Here is an 18,407-nt window from a genome sequence, read left to right as displayed (position 1 = left end):
GGCGAAAAAATGCACAATAAACGCTCAACTACGTCCGTGAAGGCACGTTTTACTTTAGTGTTATACCGATTCCTATGACATAGGGATCAACCATGTTTTTTTCTTTGTTAGACACAATATTAATCAGAACTAACAAACAATAATGCCCAAAAAGCATAGGGGATATTATTTGTAGTAATTATGATGTAGATGCGAAGAAAGTAAAGTGGACGAAAAGATAACTTGCCGCCGGCAGGACCGAACGCGTCCGATGCTCTACCACTGAACTACAGCGGCGGTCATCCTCCCGTCCACTTTATAGTATATATATGTGCACTCAAACCTAGCAGTGTTAGTCAGCGCCAGTCGAAGCTATGGCAGGGAGTGTGGAACGCTCTTTTTCTGCCTGTTCGCGTGACGTAGCACGCGATCTTTTAACGAGCTGGCAGTTGATCAATAATTCCTCGCATACTACCTGAAGGAATCAAGTCTGCCAGAATGAGACCCTCGCTATGAATGAAGGAAAGAGGACGGCTTTTAAGGGCTCGTTTTTTGTTTGTTAGGCACAATATTAATGAGAACTAGCAGACAATATTGCCAAGGAAAGTGTAGGGGATGTTATTTGCAGTAATTAGGATTTAAATGTGAAGAAAGTAAAGTTTACGAAAAGATAACTTTTCGTCGGCAGGGACCGATAGACGAGAGAGATAGACATATGTTACTGGAGAGGTACGCCTGGTAGATTCGAGCATTTTATGCCCCTTCAGATGGGTGTTATGAAGAGGGTATATCCGCAGTGCACGACTACACATTACAGACACAAAACGTATCACAACACTAACCAAGTTAGAGAACGTCATTGTGACCGGCACAGGCGTAACCCGGGAGGGGTGGGAGGGACGTTCAATTCGCTACCTTTCCTAATTTTTATAGTTTGTATGCATACACATATATGCCCACACACTAACACACGCGCGGACGCACATAACAATGTGGGTCGGACAGAATGGTCGCCTGAACAGGCGAGTTCAGAACTCGGAGACCAACCATGGGCCCGTCCAGCGAGCCGTGCAGGCCGTGCGGGAACAACAGCTCCCAGCGGCCGTCTAGGTAGTCCTAGGTCCGGGCCTCCCAATCACCGGATTCTAAAAAAAGTTATTTCGCTCACTCACTCACTCACTCACTCACTCACTCACTCACTCACTCACACACTCACTCACTCACTCACTCACTCACTCACTCACTCACTCACTCACTCACTCAGGGTCCCTTGCGCATTCGACTAAGAAGACTGGAAGGCGAAGGCCATCTTCCTCTTCTTTTTCTTCTCAAGTCGATGTACCGATCCTCCCCCAGCCCCCTCCTAACGCTTTCTGCACCTGACGTGCTACTGCGCTGCCTCCAAGATCGGAGGCATCGCAAGCTTTCTGCATCTCACCTGGTTTTGCACTGCCTCCGCGATCGGCCCACCTTTGCCTGAACGACGATCTCATGTGAGGACGTTACAAATTTTGGCGATCTGTGACGTCATTATGACGTCATCACGTGATGACGTCATGATGACGTGATCACGCGATTTTTTGCGTCAGTAGTGTTGACACCGACGTTGCGGGACGCCGACACCGCCGTCGGTCATTTTTTGCATTTGATGGGTCATCTAAGGCTTTCACCGCAATAAAGAAAGCGGCGTTCGCGTAATATTAGGTGCACGGTGAAGCAGCCACGCCGGTAGGCTATCGCCTTCGAGTCGTCTTAGGTGAATGCATAGACGACCCTGTGAGTTCTGGTGAGAGGACCGACCAAGCACGACGCACCAATGTAAAATACGAGAAAGCAGACGTGACAAAGGTTTGCTTTATTGAAAGAACTGTGCTGTCAATCGCACGTACGCTTGTCGCGTTGAGGACGTTCAGGTACGGCGAGCCATTTTACTATGTAGTCGTGAAGAGTACAGTCTGCCACCAGTACGCCTCATAGTGGTAGTTATCATGAGGCTACGAATAAACCACATAGTGTATTTTGTTTATTACATTGAGCCGTCTTGACTGTAGGAGATAAGAGCTACATCGCTGTCACAGAGGAATACCGGCGTGTTTGCCCAATTGATACTCTTGGTCACAATGTACGTGATCTGTAGACGACGGTTCCAGGCAGAAGCTCGTCGACAACCACAGCGTGCAGCGTTCCGATCCACGCACCGTATTTATCAAATTGTTTTCGGATACCTACATGACGAGCTGGAAGTGAGTGTTGTTGAGGCCTTCTTAACGCGCTGGCACACCCGGTTTTTCGCATTACGTGGGGAGAAACTTAAATTTGCAGCAGTGTCATACTAAGTTCAGAAAAAAAAAACAAGTTACCCGACTCCCCGTGCTAAACTCCCTCTCCCCATCTCTTTTTTTCCTTTTTTTTCTTTATTTCCTCGCATATCTCTTTGAGAATTACGATGCTTTTAGTTAACATGTTTGTTGTTGTATAGTTGCTTGGAAGCGTAGAGTGTATTACTGTAGTCTGCATAAAATTGCGTATAGCGTTTGAGTAAGTTATACTGACGCAATTTATAGGTATTTCGTTTGTAAGCGTCTCTTGCGCTTACGAGTACCGGTTCAATAAGCTTCCCTTTGTTGCGTAGTGAAATGTACCGGGGTAGCTTACTGCTGTCCCATGGTAGGCCCCCTAAATCGCCAATAATTTTTTCTAAACCATAGAGAAGTTGTTCGCGAGATCTCTTGTAGAGGTTCCCAAGAATACATCACATTAGAATGTTCTATAGCTACCATTATTATTACTATTGGCATTGAAGGACTCTGCTACTAGGCATAGGTCGGCAATAAACGTGGAGCTCACTCAAACTCACTCATGAAATACATTTTGTCCTTCGGGCTCACTCAGACACTCAAAAGTTTTCCTTAGCCGGACTCACTCAGAATCACTAAACTTTACGTGACCGGACTCACTCGGACTCACTCAGAATCAGACTCGCGGCTCAATCTGAGTCTGAGCGAGTCGACTAGTGAGTCCGTTAGCGTATAATTGCCATTTTCGATCAGGATGTCAATGCACTTAAACATCAAAATCTCGCATAATCGGTGCTCTACATGGCGCCTCTTGATCTCGTACCTTCAAACACAAGTTATCAGTGGTTGCAATCCCCTAACGACATTTTTATTGAAAGAGGTGACTACCACGAGATATTTTTATCAAGATATCCCTGTGAAATAATTTGCAAGGGGAGGGGGGAGGGGGGAGGGAGGGTCAGAACTCACGCCCCTGATTAATAAACATTGAGCTGGCGTATTAACGTTGTCGCATTAGAGGGGAGTAGAAGGCGAGCTGACATATGGCTGATATTAATGCTGAAGTTCAGTAGATAGGACCGTACGTCGGCAAAAAAAAAGTTAAGCTCTCTCATACTCAAGAAATATATTTTGCGCTGAGGGCTCTCTCGGACTCAGACTCACCAAAATTTTCCTCAACCGGACTCACTCGGACTCAGACTGACTAAAATTCTTCTCAACCGGACTCACTCGGACTCGGAGCCACTAAAAATTTTCTCAAGCGGTCTCACCCTGACTTAGGCTCACGGCTCGATCCGAATCTGAGAAAGCCTGAGTGAGTTTGCCGACCTATGCTATCTGATTTGCATACACAACGACACAGAGGAAAGAGGGAGGGAGTGGGCTGACAACTGCCTCCTAAAGGGCCACAACGCCTGCCTACACTCTATAAAAGGAAGACAGGACAGTAAATGAAAAAAATTACACCAGCTCCCACTGAAGGGAACCATGTGGGGATGCGAAGCAGCGCATGGATCGACTTAAAGTTCCGTTCATCACGGGCACCTTGCCCGATGTTAACGCGTCCTTACAAGTGGAGTCTGCAGAATCTCGTTCCCCGACGCCATCACATGATTGCTGAGAAAGTGTAAGGGGGAGAGGCCACAGCGTCTTACCCAGCCCCTTACACAGGCCCGAACGCGCTAGCGCGTGCCAGCACACGTGGTTCCCGAGCGGACGGTCGCCGATGGAAGGACGGACACAGCCCCGAGAAAAAGCTGCTTCGCATCTAAAAAAAAGATGAACACTTAGACAGAAATAAGTAAAAAAAAAAAGGAAAAACACATGGAGTACGCTTGAGCTTCGCCTTCAAGAGTAGAACGCGATAGCAAAATCTGGCCCCGTGCGCATCGCCTTCTAAATTGATCGCCTGGATTCGGTTCTAGGTGGACGCCTCAACCGTGCCACAAGGAAACGAAGGACTGCGCGCATCATTGGCCGTTTCAAACTATCCTAGAGGGTGATTCCACGAGAGATCGAACATGCCTGTCCGGTCGCAATTTTTGCTTTGCCTGGGTTTTTTATATGTTATGTGGGCACATTCAAAGTGCACGGAACTGAAAATTTTATTTCCAAGAAACGCTCCCAGCGCACCCAAAAAATATTTGAAGGTGGCGGCGCATGCCTCCTGTTTTTGCTCACTGCATTGTTTTCGGATTTCACGGCCGAATTTAGCGCAAACTATCAGTGATGTGTCGAAAATTTATTTTGCTGGTTTTAATACGCACTACTGTGAATTTCATCCATGCTTTTTTTATGCCGTCCTCATTAAGAAGAAAATGTGAAAAAATGGCAAACACGGCCGAAATCAAAAAAGGGTCCTAAGTTTGAGGCGCCTTGGCGCCTTTACTATTTCAAACAGAAACTTGAAAACAGTGTCAACTATAGAAAAGAGCCTTTGCAACATTTATACAGAAGATAATTTTCCTACGGGCAACGCAAAAAAAGAAAAAAATAGTTAAAGAAGCGAGTTTTTTCAAAAAAGTACATTTTCAAAAAATAATATAAAAAAAACTCCGGTCTCAATTTTGACGGCAATTTTTTGTCGAAGAGCGCTTATGTCAATGAACATACGGTTTTAATATCATATGTCCTCATTTGCTTTGTTTACGAGATATAACTGGCCAAAATGACCCTTGCTGTGAGTGCTCACTTCAGGGCGACTGATGGTTGGTAATAGCTTGCATTGTGCGTAAATCGCAGTTTTAATTATTCTGCTGCAGCAAAACCTTGCTCTGGTGGCTTTTCGTCAAGAAAAATGTGTTCTCAGATTTTATTTGGTTCTACCGTGTGCGAAAGTGGGCTGCTGCCGCCCTCTAAAGGGTGATTCCACGAGAGATCGAACATGCCTGTCCGGTCGATATTTTTGTTTTGCCTGGGTTTTTTATATGTTATGTGGGCACATTCAAAGTGCACGAAACCCAAAATTTTATTTCCAAGAAATGCTCCCAGCGTGTCAAAAAAGTATTTGAAGGTGGCGGCGCAGACCTCCTGTTTTTGTTCACTGCAATGTTTTGGTATTTCACGGCCGAATTTAACGCGAGCTATAAACGATGTGTCGAAAATTTTCTTGTTGGTTTTAATACGCATTACTGTGAATTACATCCATGCTTTTTTCCAAGTATTTCAAGGAGCCTTTGCAACATTTATGCGGAAGATCGTTTTCCTACAGGCAGCGCGAAATAAGAAGAAATTAGTTAAAGAAGCGAGTTTTTTCAAAAAAGTACATTTTCGAAAATAAAACAACTCAGGCCTCAATTTGACATTTTTTTGTCGAAGAGCGCTTATGTCAGTGAAAACACCATGTTAATATATATGTCCTCATTTGCTTTGTTCACGAGATTTAACGGGCCATAATTACCCTTGCTGTGTGTGCTCACTTCAGTGCGATCGATAGTTGTCATCAGCTTGCATTGCACTTAAATCTAGTTTTAATTATTTTCCTGTAGTAAAACCTTGCTCTGGTGTCTTGTCGTCAAGAAAAATGCATTCTCAAACTTTAATTATGTCTAGCGTGTGTGGGGATGGGCTTCTGCCGCTCTCTAAAGGCCGAACGCGTACGCAGTTTGCAGCTTACAACCTCAACTTACCCGCCAGTATTCGTTAATCAGAAGCACGCGAGACACCGCGAACACATGGTTTAGGTCACTTTGTCAAAACCCTCCTTGCACACAGAATAAAGCATCTGTATGCAGCGAAGGCCAACTTAATCTGTAACTAAATGCCACAATCAGCAGGCGCGCTGTTATGCAGTTGTTTTCTCACTGCCTGCTTGCTTCCCTTCCATTACATGCATTGTACGCTCTAACCATCTTCCCATTCGACGCACATTGTGCCTAAACAACATTTGTAAAAAAGTTAGCTCAATGATTTCCGAGCCGTTTATTTCACTTCCCGCAATCACATGTTTTCGGCGTCGCAGATAACGTCTTCCTGTATCATCTCGACCTTTACCTCAGCGTTTCAGCAGCCAGAAAACGTGCGGTGCGGCATGATTAAGCCATGAGTGGCCGAAGCTTCCCAATTGATGATGTTTTGTTGCTACTTTACTTAAGTGCTTTCCCACGTCGAGGGCAGCAAAGGTCATTGGTGGCACCAGACGGACATTACCCTTAGTTTTGACAATGAGTGCGGCCTACAAATTAAATATTACAGCCCAAAGCGCTTAGACACCCTTAGTCATAAAATGTTAAACCGTAAGCAGTTCTGGAAAGGCATTCATGACCGCTGCGCAGATGTGAGATAATTTGTGCGGCGCCGTTCAGTATAAACGTTTCGGCTTGCTCTAGGTCTAGCTGTTCACTACACGCGATGCGCGCGGCCCATGGCTACGTCCGATTGTTCTGTGCCGATTATTTACGCGTTCACAAAAAGAAGATTGCTGAGGAAAACGTTTTCGTTGCGCAAATTTTTTTCTTTGCTCTTTTTGTTGTTGCCTACCTCCAGAAGCTACTGTCATAGGCTGAGGATCTTCGCGACACCTGCGAGGTCTGCTTGCATTGCTTTAGGCTCCTCAAGGAAAACCTGTCTACATCTAACCGCGATGAGGTAGACCAGGCATTCCTTCAGGAAGAAGAAGCGGTTGATATCTTGAACAGGCGCGCCCATCTTTCCTCTGATGATTGTAGGCGATGTTGTAGGCTGCAAACTGTTTACACGTGAGCCATTTAGAGGGCGGCAGCAGCCCACTTTTGCACACGCTAGACACAAATAAAATCTGAGAACACATTTTTCTTGACGAAAAGCCACCAGAGCAAGGTTTTGCTGCAGCAGAATAAATAAAACTGCGATTTACGCACAATGCAAGCTATTAACAACCATCAGTCGCACTGAAGTGAGCACTCACAGCAAGGGTCACTTTGGCCAGTTATATCTCGTAAACAAAGCAAATGAGGACATATGATATTAAAACCGTGTGTTCACTGACATAAGCGCTCTTCGATAAAAAATTGCCGTCAAAATTGAGACCGGAGTTTTTTTATTTTATTTTTTGAAAATGTACTTTTTTGAAAAAACTCGCTTATTTAACAATTTTTTTCTTTTTTTGCGCCGACCGTAGGAAAATGATCTTCCGTATAAATGTTGCAAAGGCTCTTTTCTATACTTGACACTGTTTTCAAGTTTCTGTTTGAAATAGTAAAGGCGCCAAGGCGCCTCAAACTTAGGACCCTTTTTTGATTTCGGCCGTGTTTGCCATTTTTTCACATTTTCTCTTTTTGAGGACGGCATAAAAAAAGCATGGATGTAATTCACAGTAGTGCGTATTAAAACCAGCAAAAGAAATTTTCGACACATCATTTATAGTTCGCGCTAAATTCGGCCGTGAAATCCGAAAACAATGCAGTGAGCAAAAACAGGAGGCATGCGCCGCCACCTTCAAATATTTTTTTGGCGCGCTGGGAGCGTTTCTTGGAAATAAAATTTTCAGTTCCGTGCACTTTGAATGTGCCCACCCAAGATATAAAAAACCCAGGCAAAACAAAAAATGCGACCGGACAGGCATGTTCGATCTCTCGTGGAATCACCCTAGAATGCCTACTGCAAGTACAGTTGTTAAGTACCCACTACGCCATAATTCTTCCTTTTGCGAAACGCGTCCGTAGGGCAGCGCGCGAACCTACGCAGCTGCCCAGTTTGTTGATGCTTTTGCAGCTGTTGATGATTAAGTATGTCTGAGCGCTTTGTAACAGCTGGGCCTTTAAAACACCCATTCGATGCGCAATTCACATCTTTTGACGCCTGGCACGATTCTACGCTTCTGCCACGCAATATTACATGCCTTAAGGAGACTCCTTCCACGATATGACATTCACACAGTGTTTTTTTTTTCTTCTTTTCGAAGCAGTTTCAAGCACACATCCTCTTTACCAGCGAACACATGGCTCAATGAAAAAGCAATATATGTGCCCTGGACTGTAAATATTAGACTCTGTAACCAAGCTGAGACGGTAGAGCATTGTTTAATCCATTGTCGTAAGGCATTTCGTTTTTGGGACGTTCTAAAGAGAACAACCAGAAAAGACCTTCTTATCACAGCTCATGGTATTAGGTTCCTCCGTTTCAAAAAGAGCCCCACCAATAATACACCGTATCATTTTTTTATATTATTAGGACTTTATTCGCTTTCGAAAAGTCGCATGATTGACTGACACGCCGAGCCACCACGATCGACGAGGAGCTGCTCAAGTGCGCAGTGTTGCTGAGACTTCTGAGCCCGTTCCGGAGTGGCTCGCACTTCTCGACGCTCGTGTGTTTTCCTGACTTTTGAAGTGCCAACTATTGTCTGGAACAATGTGGGTGTCGTATAGGTTAAGGCTTTTTTTTTCTAACGTGACGAATTATGTTGTGCGCGGTTCATAATAATTACAGGCAATATTTCCATGCATTTGCATTACAGAAAAAAAAGAAGGAAATAGCGTGGCTGCGTGGTAGAACACCTGCTTGCCGCGCAGAAGGCCTGGGTTCGATTCTCATTCGAACCGAAGTTTTATATTATTTATTTTATTTGCATCTTTCTCGATTTTTCGGTCACGGACAAGATTATATTTTGCTCACAACCAACGACGCCGACGCCGTCGCCGGAAATTCAGCGAAACGAGCTCTTTAACGCTACTGCGTTAAAATTAAGGCAGCTTGGCACGAGTGGTGTCAAGCAATGGTTCTGCCAAGACTGAAGGAACAAGAGCTGGGCGGCCTTCCTTGTTTCTTTCTATTTTTCTGTCTCTTTATTGACTGTTTCTTTCTGCTTCTTTCTTGCTTGCTCTGTCTGATTCTTTCTATCCGTTTCACGCTCTATCCTTTATTTTCACTTTTTTTCTCGCTTTCACTCTCTCTCTCTCTCAATTTCTTTCTATCGCTTTATTTATTTATCTCTCTTTCTATCTCGCTCTCTGTGTGTACTTATTTCTCTGTTTTTTCTTTCTTCCCTTCCTTTCTCTCGTTATATCTTTGTTGTTTCTCTCTCTCTCTCTCTGTACTCGTGCTCTCGCCCATCCGAGTTATTGCATCCCACGCCGGACGAATCGGCGCAGCGGGAGAGCGCGTGCCGGCTTAGTTATTGCGTTGCACGCGCTAGAACGGCAGAGGCCTTTCATGATGATGATAGTTCTTGCGAACGCGTAACTGCGTAACGAAAAGCATGAGAGCTTTTCTGTAAAACGTCTATAAAACCAGTTGGCCAGATCCATCTGGTCCATAAAAGTCAGCAGAGCTCGATGGGCCTGGTCGCGTCCAGAAGCGCACACCCTCGGAAAAAGGTAATCATGAACGGTCGTGCTCTTAACTCCGAGGAATTTATATTCCTTAATCGACAATGCCCGCTGCGTAACGAATGCGGGACAGTCTGATATATAGATGCTCAAGTGTTTCGCAGGAGCCACAAGATGCACAGGAAGGAGCCAACGCTGGCTGGTTGAACGCAGCCTGGACACTCACCCTGGGCGGCCTGATGGAGAGGTCGAGTATCCTGAGCATGATGGTTTGTCCCGGAGAGGCCTCCAGGAGCCAGGAGCAGTTGGACAGCGCAGGGTAGAAGTGCGGGAAGCCGGGAGACGAGAGGTAGCCCTCGGTGGGGGAGCGAACGTGCGCACCGCACTTTTGCATCAGCGAACGCTCTGCGGAGACATGTTACACAAGGCTTGGAACAAAACTTATTGCATTGCTAGTTGGTTGGCGACTTCAGAACAAAGGGTACGGCGCTAAGCAGACGAGGACGAAGTGAGACACAATGGACATATACGGATAGTGTATCTTCACGGACACAAGGTGACATTGGAGAATTGTTTCTAGTGTCACCGTTCTGTTGTGAAGACGAGCGAAAAGTTATCGAGAATTCAAGCAACCAAGGCATTGCTCAAGTTCCCAAGGACAACAGACTTGCACGAGCGGATGTAGACTCTTAATGATGCCGCATACAGCACAAGACTGCCGCTCTGCGCTGTGAAGTTGTGTGTGCGTGTGTGTTCCCCTCTCTTTCTCTCTTTCTTTCCTCTTCTTTCAATCTCCCCCATCCCTTCACCCTGTACTGGGTAGCATACCGGTTATGCCAAACTGGTTAACATCCTTGTCTTTCCTCTCTCTCGTTTTCCTTCCTTCCTTCACGGACACAAACTACACGCACACTTGCTATAGAATGTCTTTACTGTGATTATTTCGCACTTAGGTTGCATGCATGGGCGTAGTATGTTTGTGCTCGTGTTTTTATGTGCGTGCATATATATAGGATGGTTGCGCAGGGGCGGGGCCCCCGAGATGGCGCCAGCGTCGGAACGGCCGCACGTCCACGTCTGTTGTCGCCCGGCCGTCGCGGCAAGCAGTCGCACGATCGTACTCGTGGGGAATGTGAGGCCCGTCCGCACGGGAGTTAATTTCTGTGGTCAGGTTTCAGCGACAATGGTAAATAAGCACTCGAAAATGAAGAAAAAAATGTCCCGCAGATGAGAACGCTTCTGATTTCGGCTTTTTTCTTTTCATCCCAAAAGTCATTGTCAATCAATGCAAGAACACGAAAGACGTCATGCTGCGACGAAGAGCGGAGTGGCTCATACGTATGTCAATCGGAAAGACTTGACAGCTCGGCAACCCACTCCCGCGTGTGCAGTAAACACTTCATTTCCGGTAAGTTTTCAGAACCTACGGGCAACATCAACGAGGTTGGCTTTTGCTGAAGGCTGTGGCGAAAACCTTACATCTGCGCGGCGTGTTATAGACCCTTGTTTACGCAGCAGGAGACGAGCGTGCGCGCTACGCCTGAGGTAGCTGCTTAAGAAACAGTCAACAGTCAGTTGAGCACATTAACAGTAAAGTTGTTTAATACCTACACGCTTGGGCAGCTCGGTAAATTACTGTCGCTTGCGTGGTAAGTATTTTGTTTTCGTTATGTTTACAGAACTGAAGTTGAAATGACTGGCGCAAGTACAAAGATAGGGACGAAGAACACAGGATGCGGCCAAGCGCACACTTGCAATTTTTTTTTTCCTTCCAAGAGCTCTAGTGTGCTCTGCGAGAGCTGTAAATGCATCCTTTAAAGCAGCAGATTTCGTTCTGAGTATAGGTGCCGTGTGTAGGTGCGGCGTGTTACCGACTGCTTACGCATCGGTAGATGAAAGCGCGCTACGCGTCGCTGATTGCTTTTTAAGAGAATGGTCAGCTAAGCACTTTAGCGCTGATATTATCGCTGCTCGTTGTGCTTCGCAGGATGCCCTCCTTACACGATGGCTGCTGCAGGTCCGGACTGGGCGCCGTCTCTCCATCGTGAACATGGGAAGCCCAAGGAACAGTGACAGTTCAGCGGTACCTCATGCGAGGATAAAGCCAGCTTTGCATCGAACACAGCTTCATTGCCGTCGTAGTCGTACGCGATGCCGCCACAAAGCTCAACCTTATTTTCGTGACGAATTTTTTTCCGGTCCCCGGAGGTCACGCGCGCATGCACTCAACGGCATTTTACCCGTAGACACCAACCACGCACGCAACCTTTCGCCGCAAGCTCGCCGTTTCGAAAGAACCGATGGGGTGCGCCATAACCGACCATAGGCATGGCAGCGGCGGCGGACGCCGCTAGCGCCCCAAGCGGATGACGTCAAGTGTAACCCTCCTATACACATCTAGAGGCTCAGGAATACAGTGTCTTCAATTGTGCCTCTCCTTCTTCCTTTTCTTCTCATTATTATTATTATTATTATTATTAGTAGTAGTAGTAGTAGTAGTAGTAGTAGCAGTAGTAGTAGTAGTAGTAGTAGTAGTAGTAGTAGTAGCAGTAGTAGTAGTAGTAGTAGTAGTAGTAGTAGTAGTAGTAGTAGTGCTACAGGTCGTCATGGCTTCGAATGGCGCTAGAGCACCCAGGTTTAAGTGCACAGATATACCCTATAAAGCGTACGGGAGGACGACCGCCGCCGTAGCTCAATCGGAAGAGCACCGGACGCGTTATTCGAAGGTCGCAGGTTCGGACCCTGCCGGCGACAAGTTATCTTTCCGTCCACTTTAATTTCTTCACATTTGTATGATAATTACTAGGAATAACGTCCTCTATACTTTCCTTGGCTTTATTCTCTCTTGGTTCTCATTAATGTTGTGTCTAACAAAGAAAAACGAGGCCTTCAATTGCCCTTCTTTCATTCGTGGTAGTATACCGGTAGTTGTAGTATAGTAATAGCAGTAGTAAGCCGCCACGGTGGTATACAGTGGCTACGCTGCTCCGCTGCTGACCCGAAGATCGCGGGATCGAATCCCGGCCACGACGGTCGCGTTTTCGGTGGAGGCGAAAGTGCTAGAGGCCCACATACTTAGATTTAAGTGCACGCTAAAGAAACACCAGATGTTCGAAATTTCCGGAGCCCTCCACTACGGCGTGCCTCATAATCATATCGTAATTTTGGCTCGTAAAATCCCCGATATTATTACCGATACTAGTAGAAGTCGTAGTAGTAGTTCTTGTTGCGTACACAACTTTCTTGAAAAGTGGAATTATCGAGCATCGCTCAAAAAGCACGCCAGTCGGCGTTCGCTATGTGTCTCATCATTTAATAAACAAAGAATAACATCAACTAGCACGCTCGCACTACCAGGAAGAACTGAAGTTTGCTGCGAAGTCCAACTTCCACGTGTAGATTGAAAGGGTTAGTCTGTGTTGGTGTTGATTCTGCCGCGATGATTTTTTTACATATACGAGTGCAAAGTTATAAAAAGAAATTACGGAGTATCACGTAATTTCATTTCCGGGTATCCTCGTACACATCGCAAGCGCTGCGCGATCTCTCACAGCTGGCTGCACAGCTGCGCATCGAGCGTATACATATGGGAAGGCAAATTGAAAGGAGCGAGGCGGTTCGGGATTGCGCCTGACAGGTACACGTCGTGGCAGGTACGCGTCCGCTGACCCTCACTCGCAAAGAGCTCGAGAATTACACGAATACACGGCGAGTCTGCAGCAGCTTGGCAGAACTGTATTCTCACGAGTCGCAGCGCGCTCTTTTTGTCACGTTATTCTTCCGGACCTGTATTCGCAAAAATGTCTTACGCTAAAAAATTTCGTAAGACAATATTTCAGCCAATCACGATGTAGGACATATCATTAGCGAAGCCGGTTGACCAATGCGAAAACTCATTTATGAATTAAAGGTTTCGTGAATTCGGCCCCCGATCATTATTCGAGGACCTCGACGCAACACGCATCCGTTGCGTACGTTCGTATACACACGTGCCTCTATATTGTCGCGTGGTTGTGACGGTGAAGAACGCCACGCTCAAGCCGGTAAAGACGGAACTATTTAGTGGGCGAACATAATAATAATAATAATAATAATAATAATAATAATAATAATAATAATAATAATAATAATAATAATAATAATAATAATAATAATAATAATAACAACATCTGGGGTTTTACGCGCCAAAACCACGATACGATTATAAGGCAGGACGTAGCGGAGGGTTCCGGAAATTTCGACCATCTAGTGTTCTTCAACGTGCACTGGCATCGCATAGTGCACGGGCATCTCGCATTTCGCCGCCATCTAAAGGCGACCGCCGCGGCCGGGATCGAACCCCCGACCTTTCGGTCAGCATCGAGCACCGTGACCACTGTACAGCCGTGGCGAACTTAGTGAGCGAACCTGTTTCAACAAAAACAAGCAACACTAATTAAAAAAAGACACATATGTGTTTTTTCTAATTTGCGCTGTGACAAATGAACGCTGAACGCACTATGTTTCTAAATTGTTCTTGTCTTCCTAATGCCACAGCTAAATATGCAAGCTAACTGCGGCCTACGAACAAACTCCCGTGCAGCGTTCTGTTCGAGAAAGTGAAAATATAGGGCAGGCAAATGTGCACACAAATATCGGGCCTCATACGGCAACACAGTTGGAAAGTTGGCATGTTGGTAAGCGCTCACAGAGGCGGTGCCAGGGGAGGAGGGTAGGGGGAGGGGGGCTGCGGCTCTGTAATATTTTCGCGTGCCCCCCCCCGTCCCCCCACCCTCCAGAGAAACCACACCCAAAAGACAATGCGTAAGTTCTCCACCCCGTTGTTCCCCTCGAAGTAACCGACTTGTCGTGGATGTCCTACCAGTAAAAAAAAATCTTTGTGCTGCCCCTGAGTGCTCGGTCCTCTACCTCTTCTCCGACTCGTGTCCCGATAAGTAAGCACACTGGTTCATTTAGAATCTCACGAGGCAAGCACGTTCCTGCTATGTTGAAATGCTGTAGGCGTACTAAATATGCAGTTACTACAAACGTCGACCTTGATCTGCATATCGCTAGACAAATCAGAATGTGCATTGCGTCGCCTGTTAATCTGATTGATTGATCGAACAGTTAAGAACACTCCGAAGCAAAAAGGCACCGCACGTAATCCGGTTTTCAGATTACGCAGGATTTAGATGAATGATTAACGTGTATGATAGTCAGAACGCCTGTGGCGTTGCGATAGGGGCCTGTAATCTTGATAGCTGTGTGTGGCTACGACTGCTTGCATTGCGATCGTGAAGCCACTGTAATAGAAAGAAAGAAAGAAAGAAAGAAAGAAAGAAAGAAAGAAAGAAAGAAAGAAAGAAAGAAAGAAAGAAAGAAAGAAAGAAAGAAAGAAAGAAAGAAAGAAAGAAAGAAAGAAAGAAAGAAAGAAAGAAAGAAAGAAAGAAAGAAAGAAAGAAAGAAAGAAAGAAAGAAAGAAAGAAAGAAAGAAAGAAACTAGAGCATGAGCTGAGAAGATGCGCATGCTTCTAATAGACAAGCGTGGAACTCGGACTTGAGAATTGAAAGTAACGCGCCCCCAAGTGACAAAAGTTCCGTGCGGTGATACCCATTTCGATAGAGTTTCTCAAGTCGCATGGCTTCCATATACGCAGCACAGTATCTTCCCTGGTTTGGACAGCCTTGTACGAACGTAGACTAATCGCTTTGATGTATACGCTGCAGCGCATAATTTGAAAGTAGGTTTTGCAACGGTGCTGCTTTCCGACCAGAAACGGCATGCGGTCGCATAAGACTTACTCAATAAAATAGAAAAAGAAAAGAGCGAGAAAACAAGAAGGGTACGAGTTCAAGCGCAACTCGTCCCTAAAAGCTGTTTTCCACGGGCCTGTCGCTTTCGCCAATAATACGCCAGTCACTATCTCTGGTTGGAATTTTCTCTATAAGATAAATGCTAGCGCACTTAAGAACGTTTTCTGAACGTAGGCACGAGTATCGATGGGCAGTAATTATTATGTACTGCGTTATCGAGGTTAGCTTACTGAGCGAAGCCGCTGCGTAGGATAGCTCAATGCATGGCGACGCTGCACACAATTCGCCGGCGCCGCAGATTTCGCAGGCGCGCGGTGGTCGATACCTGTACGCGCGGAAGCAACGACCATCTTAAGCCGAGGTCACATATGCATATTTATAACGGTTCCACATCGCGCTATACGTGTTCGTTTTGTGTGCTCACGGGATTTGGCTAGATACGGGGCTTGGCTATACGCAAGCTATAGTCTAGGGCTGATTAGCGGGGCGCACTGATCCGTTCCGCGCGTACGAGGCCGTTCGGCGCAGACGATGAGGCAGTTCGTTCCAGGCTTATCGTGTCCTCTAATGAACGAAGCCTATATCTGTGGTGCTGAAGGGGCTCGCGTTATCCCGAAAGCAAACTCGGCTGGAAGAACCTTTTTTCTGTCTCATCGTCCCGCGCGTTTGACTTTCTTAATTTCCTTTAATAATTTAGACGATATGAGCATCCGTTAGAGTACACGGAATCGATGAGCGCTGTTTTTCTCAGATTTGGAGCCGAGATAATCTCCGCATGTAGTCGGGGTAGATGTTCGCTACGGAAAGGAGTTCGTTTCGCAGATGCATACAGGAGTTGACGGGTTGGGATGATAAAACTTTAAGCGATATGATGGTGATAACGAACAGAATGATCAAGCTTTTTCGCAGCAATGTACAGACGGTGATGATCTAGGAAGCTGCCCTTGAAATCAAAATGTCATTTTTTGTAACTTTCACGCTGCGTAGACAAAACTAATATTTCACGAACGCGATCCCAATGCCAGAATCAAGGCGGCTGCTTAGCTATGGCTGTGTCTATATACAGTGTGTCCGTAAAGCAATGGTGCACCTTCATCGGTCACAGGAAATCAACCAAACAAGACAGAAATGTGAAATCTTCACCAAATGAAGCTTTCCAAGTTTCATACCTCTTCAGTGCAGTTCCGTGTGGCATCCATATGTTGTCCTACACACATCTAAACGATATTCAATCTTTTACCACAGACGGTTAAGGACGTCTGGTGTAACGGAGTGAATAACCGTCGGTGACTCTCTGTTTTTAATGACTGATGCCATCGATACGTTCACTGTACGTGCTGCGATACGTGCTGCTTCACATAACCCCACGAGTAAAAGTTTAATGTCGTCGGAATTTAGCAAGCCACAGAGCACACTGAACTTTCGTCTGTACCGCCCACACTCCGACTGGCGCTGGCGTCGGCTGATCCGCTGCTGCGCGCACTCTTGCAAATCAAACTGCGGAAGCTTTGAGAGTTTTCCTTTTATTTGGTGTAGATTTCACATTTATATCTTGTTTTGTTGCTTTCATGTGACGGGTCGAATGTGCACCATGACCTTACGGACAAACTGTGCGTTGAAAGCAAGACTTCAACATTCTTGCGTGAGACAGTCCTGAGCGATACATGATGAAGACATGCTGTGTGGAAAGAGCCGCAGAGTCCGCCAGGCTAACTAAGCCTGTAGAAACATCACCACCGCCATTACCACCACCATGCGTCAAACACAAGATTTTGATAAATTGGGCAGGCGGTCCAACGTTCGGCGCCCCTGTTCTATGTTCTTAGTGTAAAAAGCCGCCCATCGGTGAAATATGTTTCAATCGCAGTTGTATTTGTTTCAAATGTAATGCACTGAACGGACAGAAACAAACGTAGAGGAAGAATCCACAGAATAAATTACAGTTGCAGGAGTTTTCGCTGTCCAGTAAGTATTAAAGCATGAACAGAGAAGCGCTATGACAATACAAGTGGGAAAAACAGGGACAGCTAAAATGTGGAAATTTATCTGACTCTGACAGTCCTTCAAGTCAGATGTGATAAATGTAGGTTTACGAACCTTGTAAAACATGTTAAGCGTGAACCAGGTTTAATTAAAGATGGTCGTTTCAAACTTATATGCGTCAAAATCTGTATGTTTACGGTAATTAGTACGCGTCATCAGAGAAAGATAAAAAAAATACTACTGATCAACGGACGGATGAGAAGGAGGCCTCAGTCCAGGCACCTACGTAAGAATTATTCCAGGTAGCACCCGCTAGCATAGATAATGCCACATAACCCCAGATAACAGCAGAAAACGATTGCTATGACTGGCAAATCTAAAGTTAACTGAACGAACTTACTGCGTCGTGTTTAAAATGCCCAAAGGGTCAGACCAATGTATTAAACCGATTAGACTGCACATGTAAGCATTGAGTATAGTCGATAATTGACAGAATTATAAGTTCTCTTGTTTTGCCAAATACAGAGTTTTTTTTGTGAATTCACGACACAAATTCATTCATATCAATGGGAACATTTATTTGCAGTTTTGGCTATGCGCAGTTGCAGCAATATAACATTCGTTACATATTGCCACAGAAACTGCCAGTGCTCGAGTGCTACGCATGCAACCCTGTGCACTGCAGGCGTCGTGAATCAAGCGAAACGCCAGCATCCTCAAGCGAAGCCAGCCGCAGTGCACGTGCCAGCCCTGCATGCGCACGAGCTCCGACCGAGGGGCCAGAGCGCGTGACGTAGGAAAAAAGCGAGGTTAGAAGCCAGTGGCTCGTGATATTGACAGACTCCGCGTTCGCACTCTTTCGTCCTCGTTCGTTCTATCGGTTACGCCGACGCCAACGGCGACGCCACTCAACGCAGAAACAGGCGCCTAAGAACTTCGCTTTAAAAGGGTCCATGTGGTGAAGCGGAACTGCTGAACTTTGTGAACTTCGTCTTGCGACTAAGCGGCTGCACGCCACACAGAGCCAAAAGAGCGAAGTTTAGCTAATTTATGTACTGCCCATGTTTCCCATGCTGGCTGAAGCGTAATGCGTTGCAGCTCCCAT

General features: G+C 45.9%; 1 protein-coding gene across 2 annotated transcripts in view; it reads right to left on the bottom strand.

Moving 5' to 3' along the window:
• LOC119371820 (uncharacterized) overlaps positions 1-18,407 on the bottom strand; it is a 157,586-nt gene that overhangs the window by 119,914 nt on the left and 19,265 nt on the right. For both annotated transcript variants that reach the window (XR_007417712.1, XM_037642282.2), the window contains exon 3: positions 9,750-9,928. Coding sequence is in view for 1 of the 2 variants with exons in the window: in XM_037642282.2 (XP_037498210.1) it covers positions 9,750-9,928 (179 nt within the window). In the remaining variant the exon portion in view is untranslated. The remainder of the gene's footprint in view (positions 1-9,749; positions 9,929-18,407) is intronic.

Source organism: Rhipicephalus sanguineus, chromosome 10 (assembly GCF_013339695.2).
Source record: "Rhipicephalus sanguineus isolate Rsan-2018 chromosome 10, BIME_Rsan_1.4, whole genome shotgun sequence".
NCBI lineage: Eukaryota > Metazoa > Arthropoda > Arachnida > Ixodida > Ixodidae > Rhipicephalus > Rhipicephalus sanguineus.
Note: the sequence above shows the minus strand (reverse complement) of the source record. Positions and strands in the feature narration are given on the sequence as shown.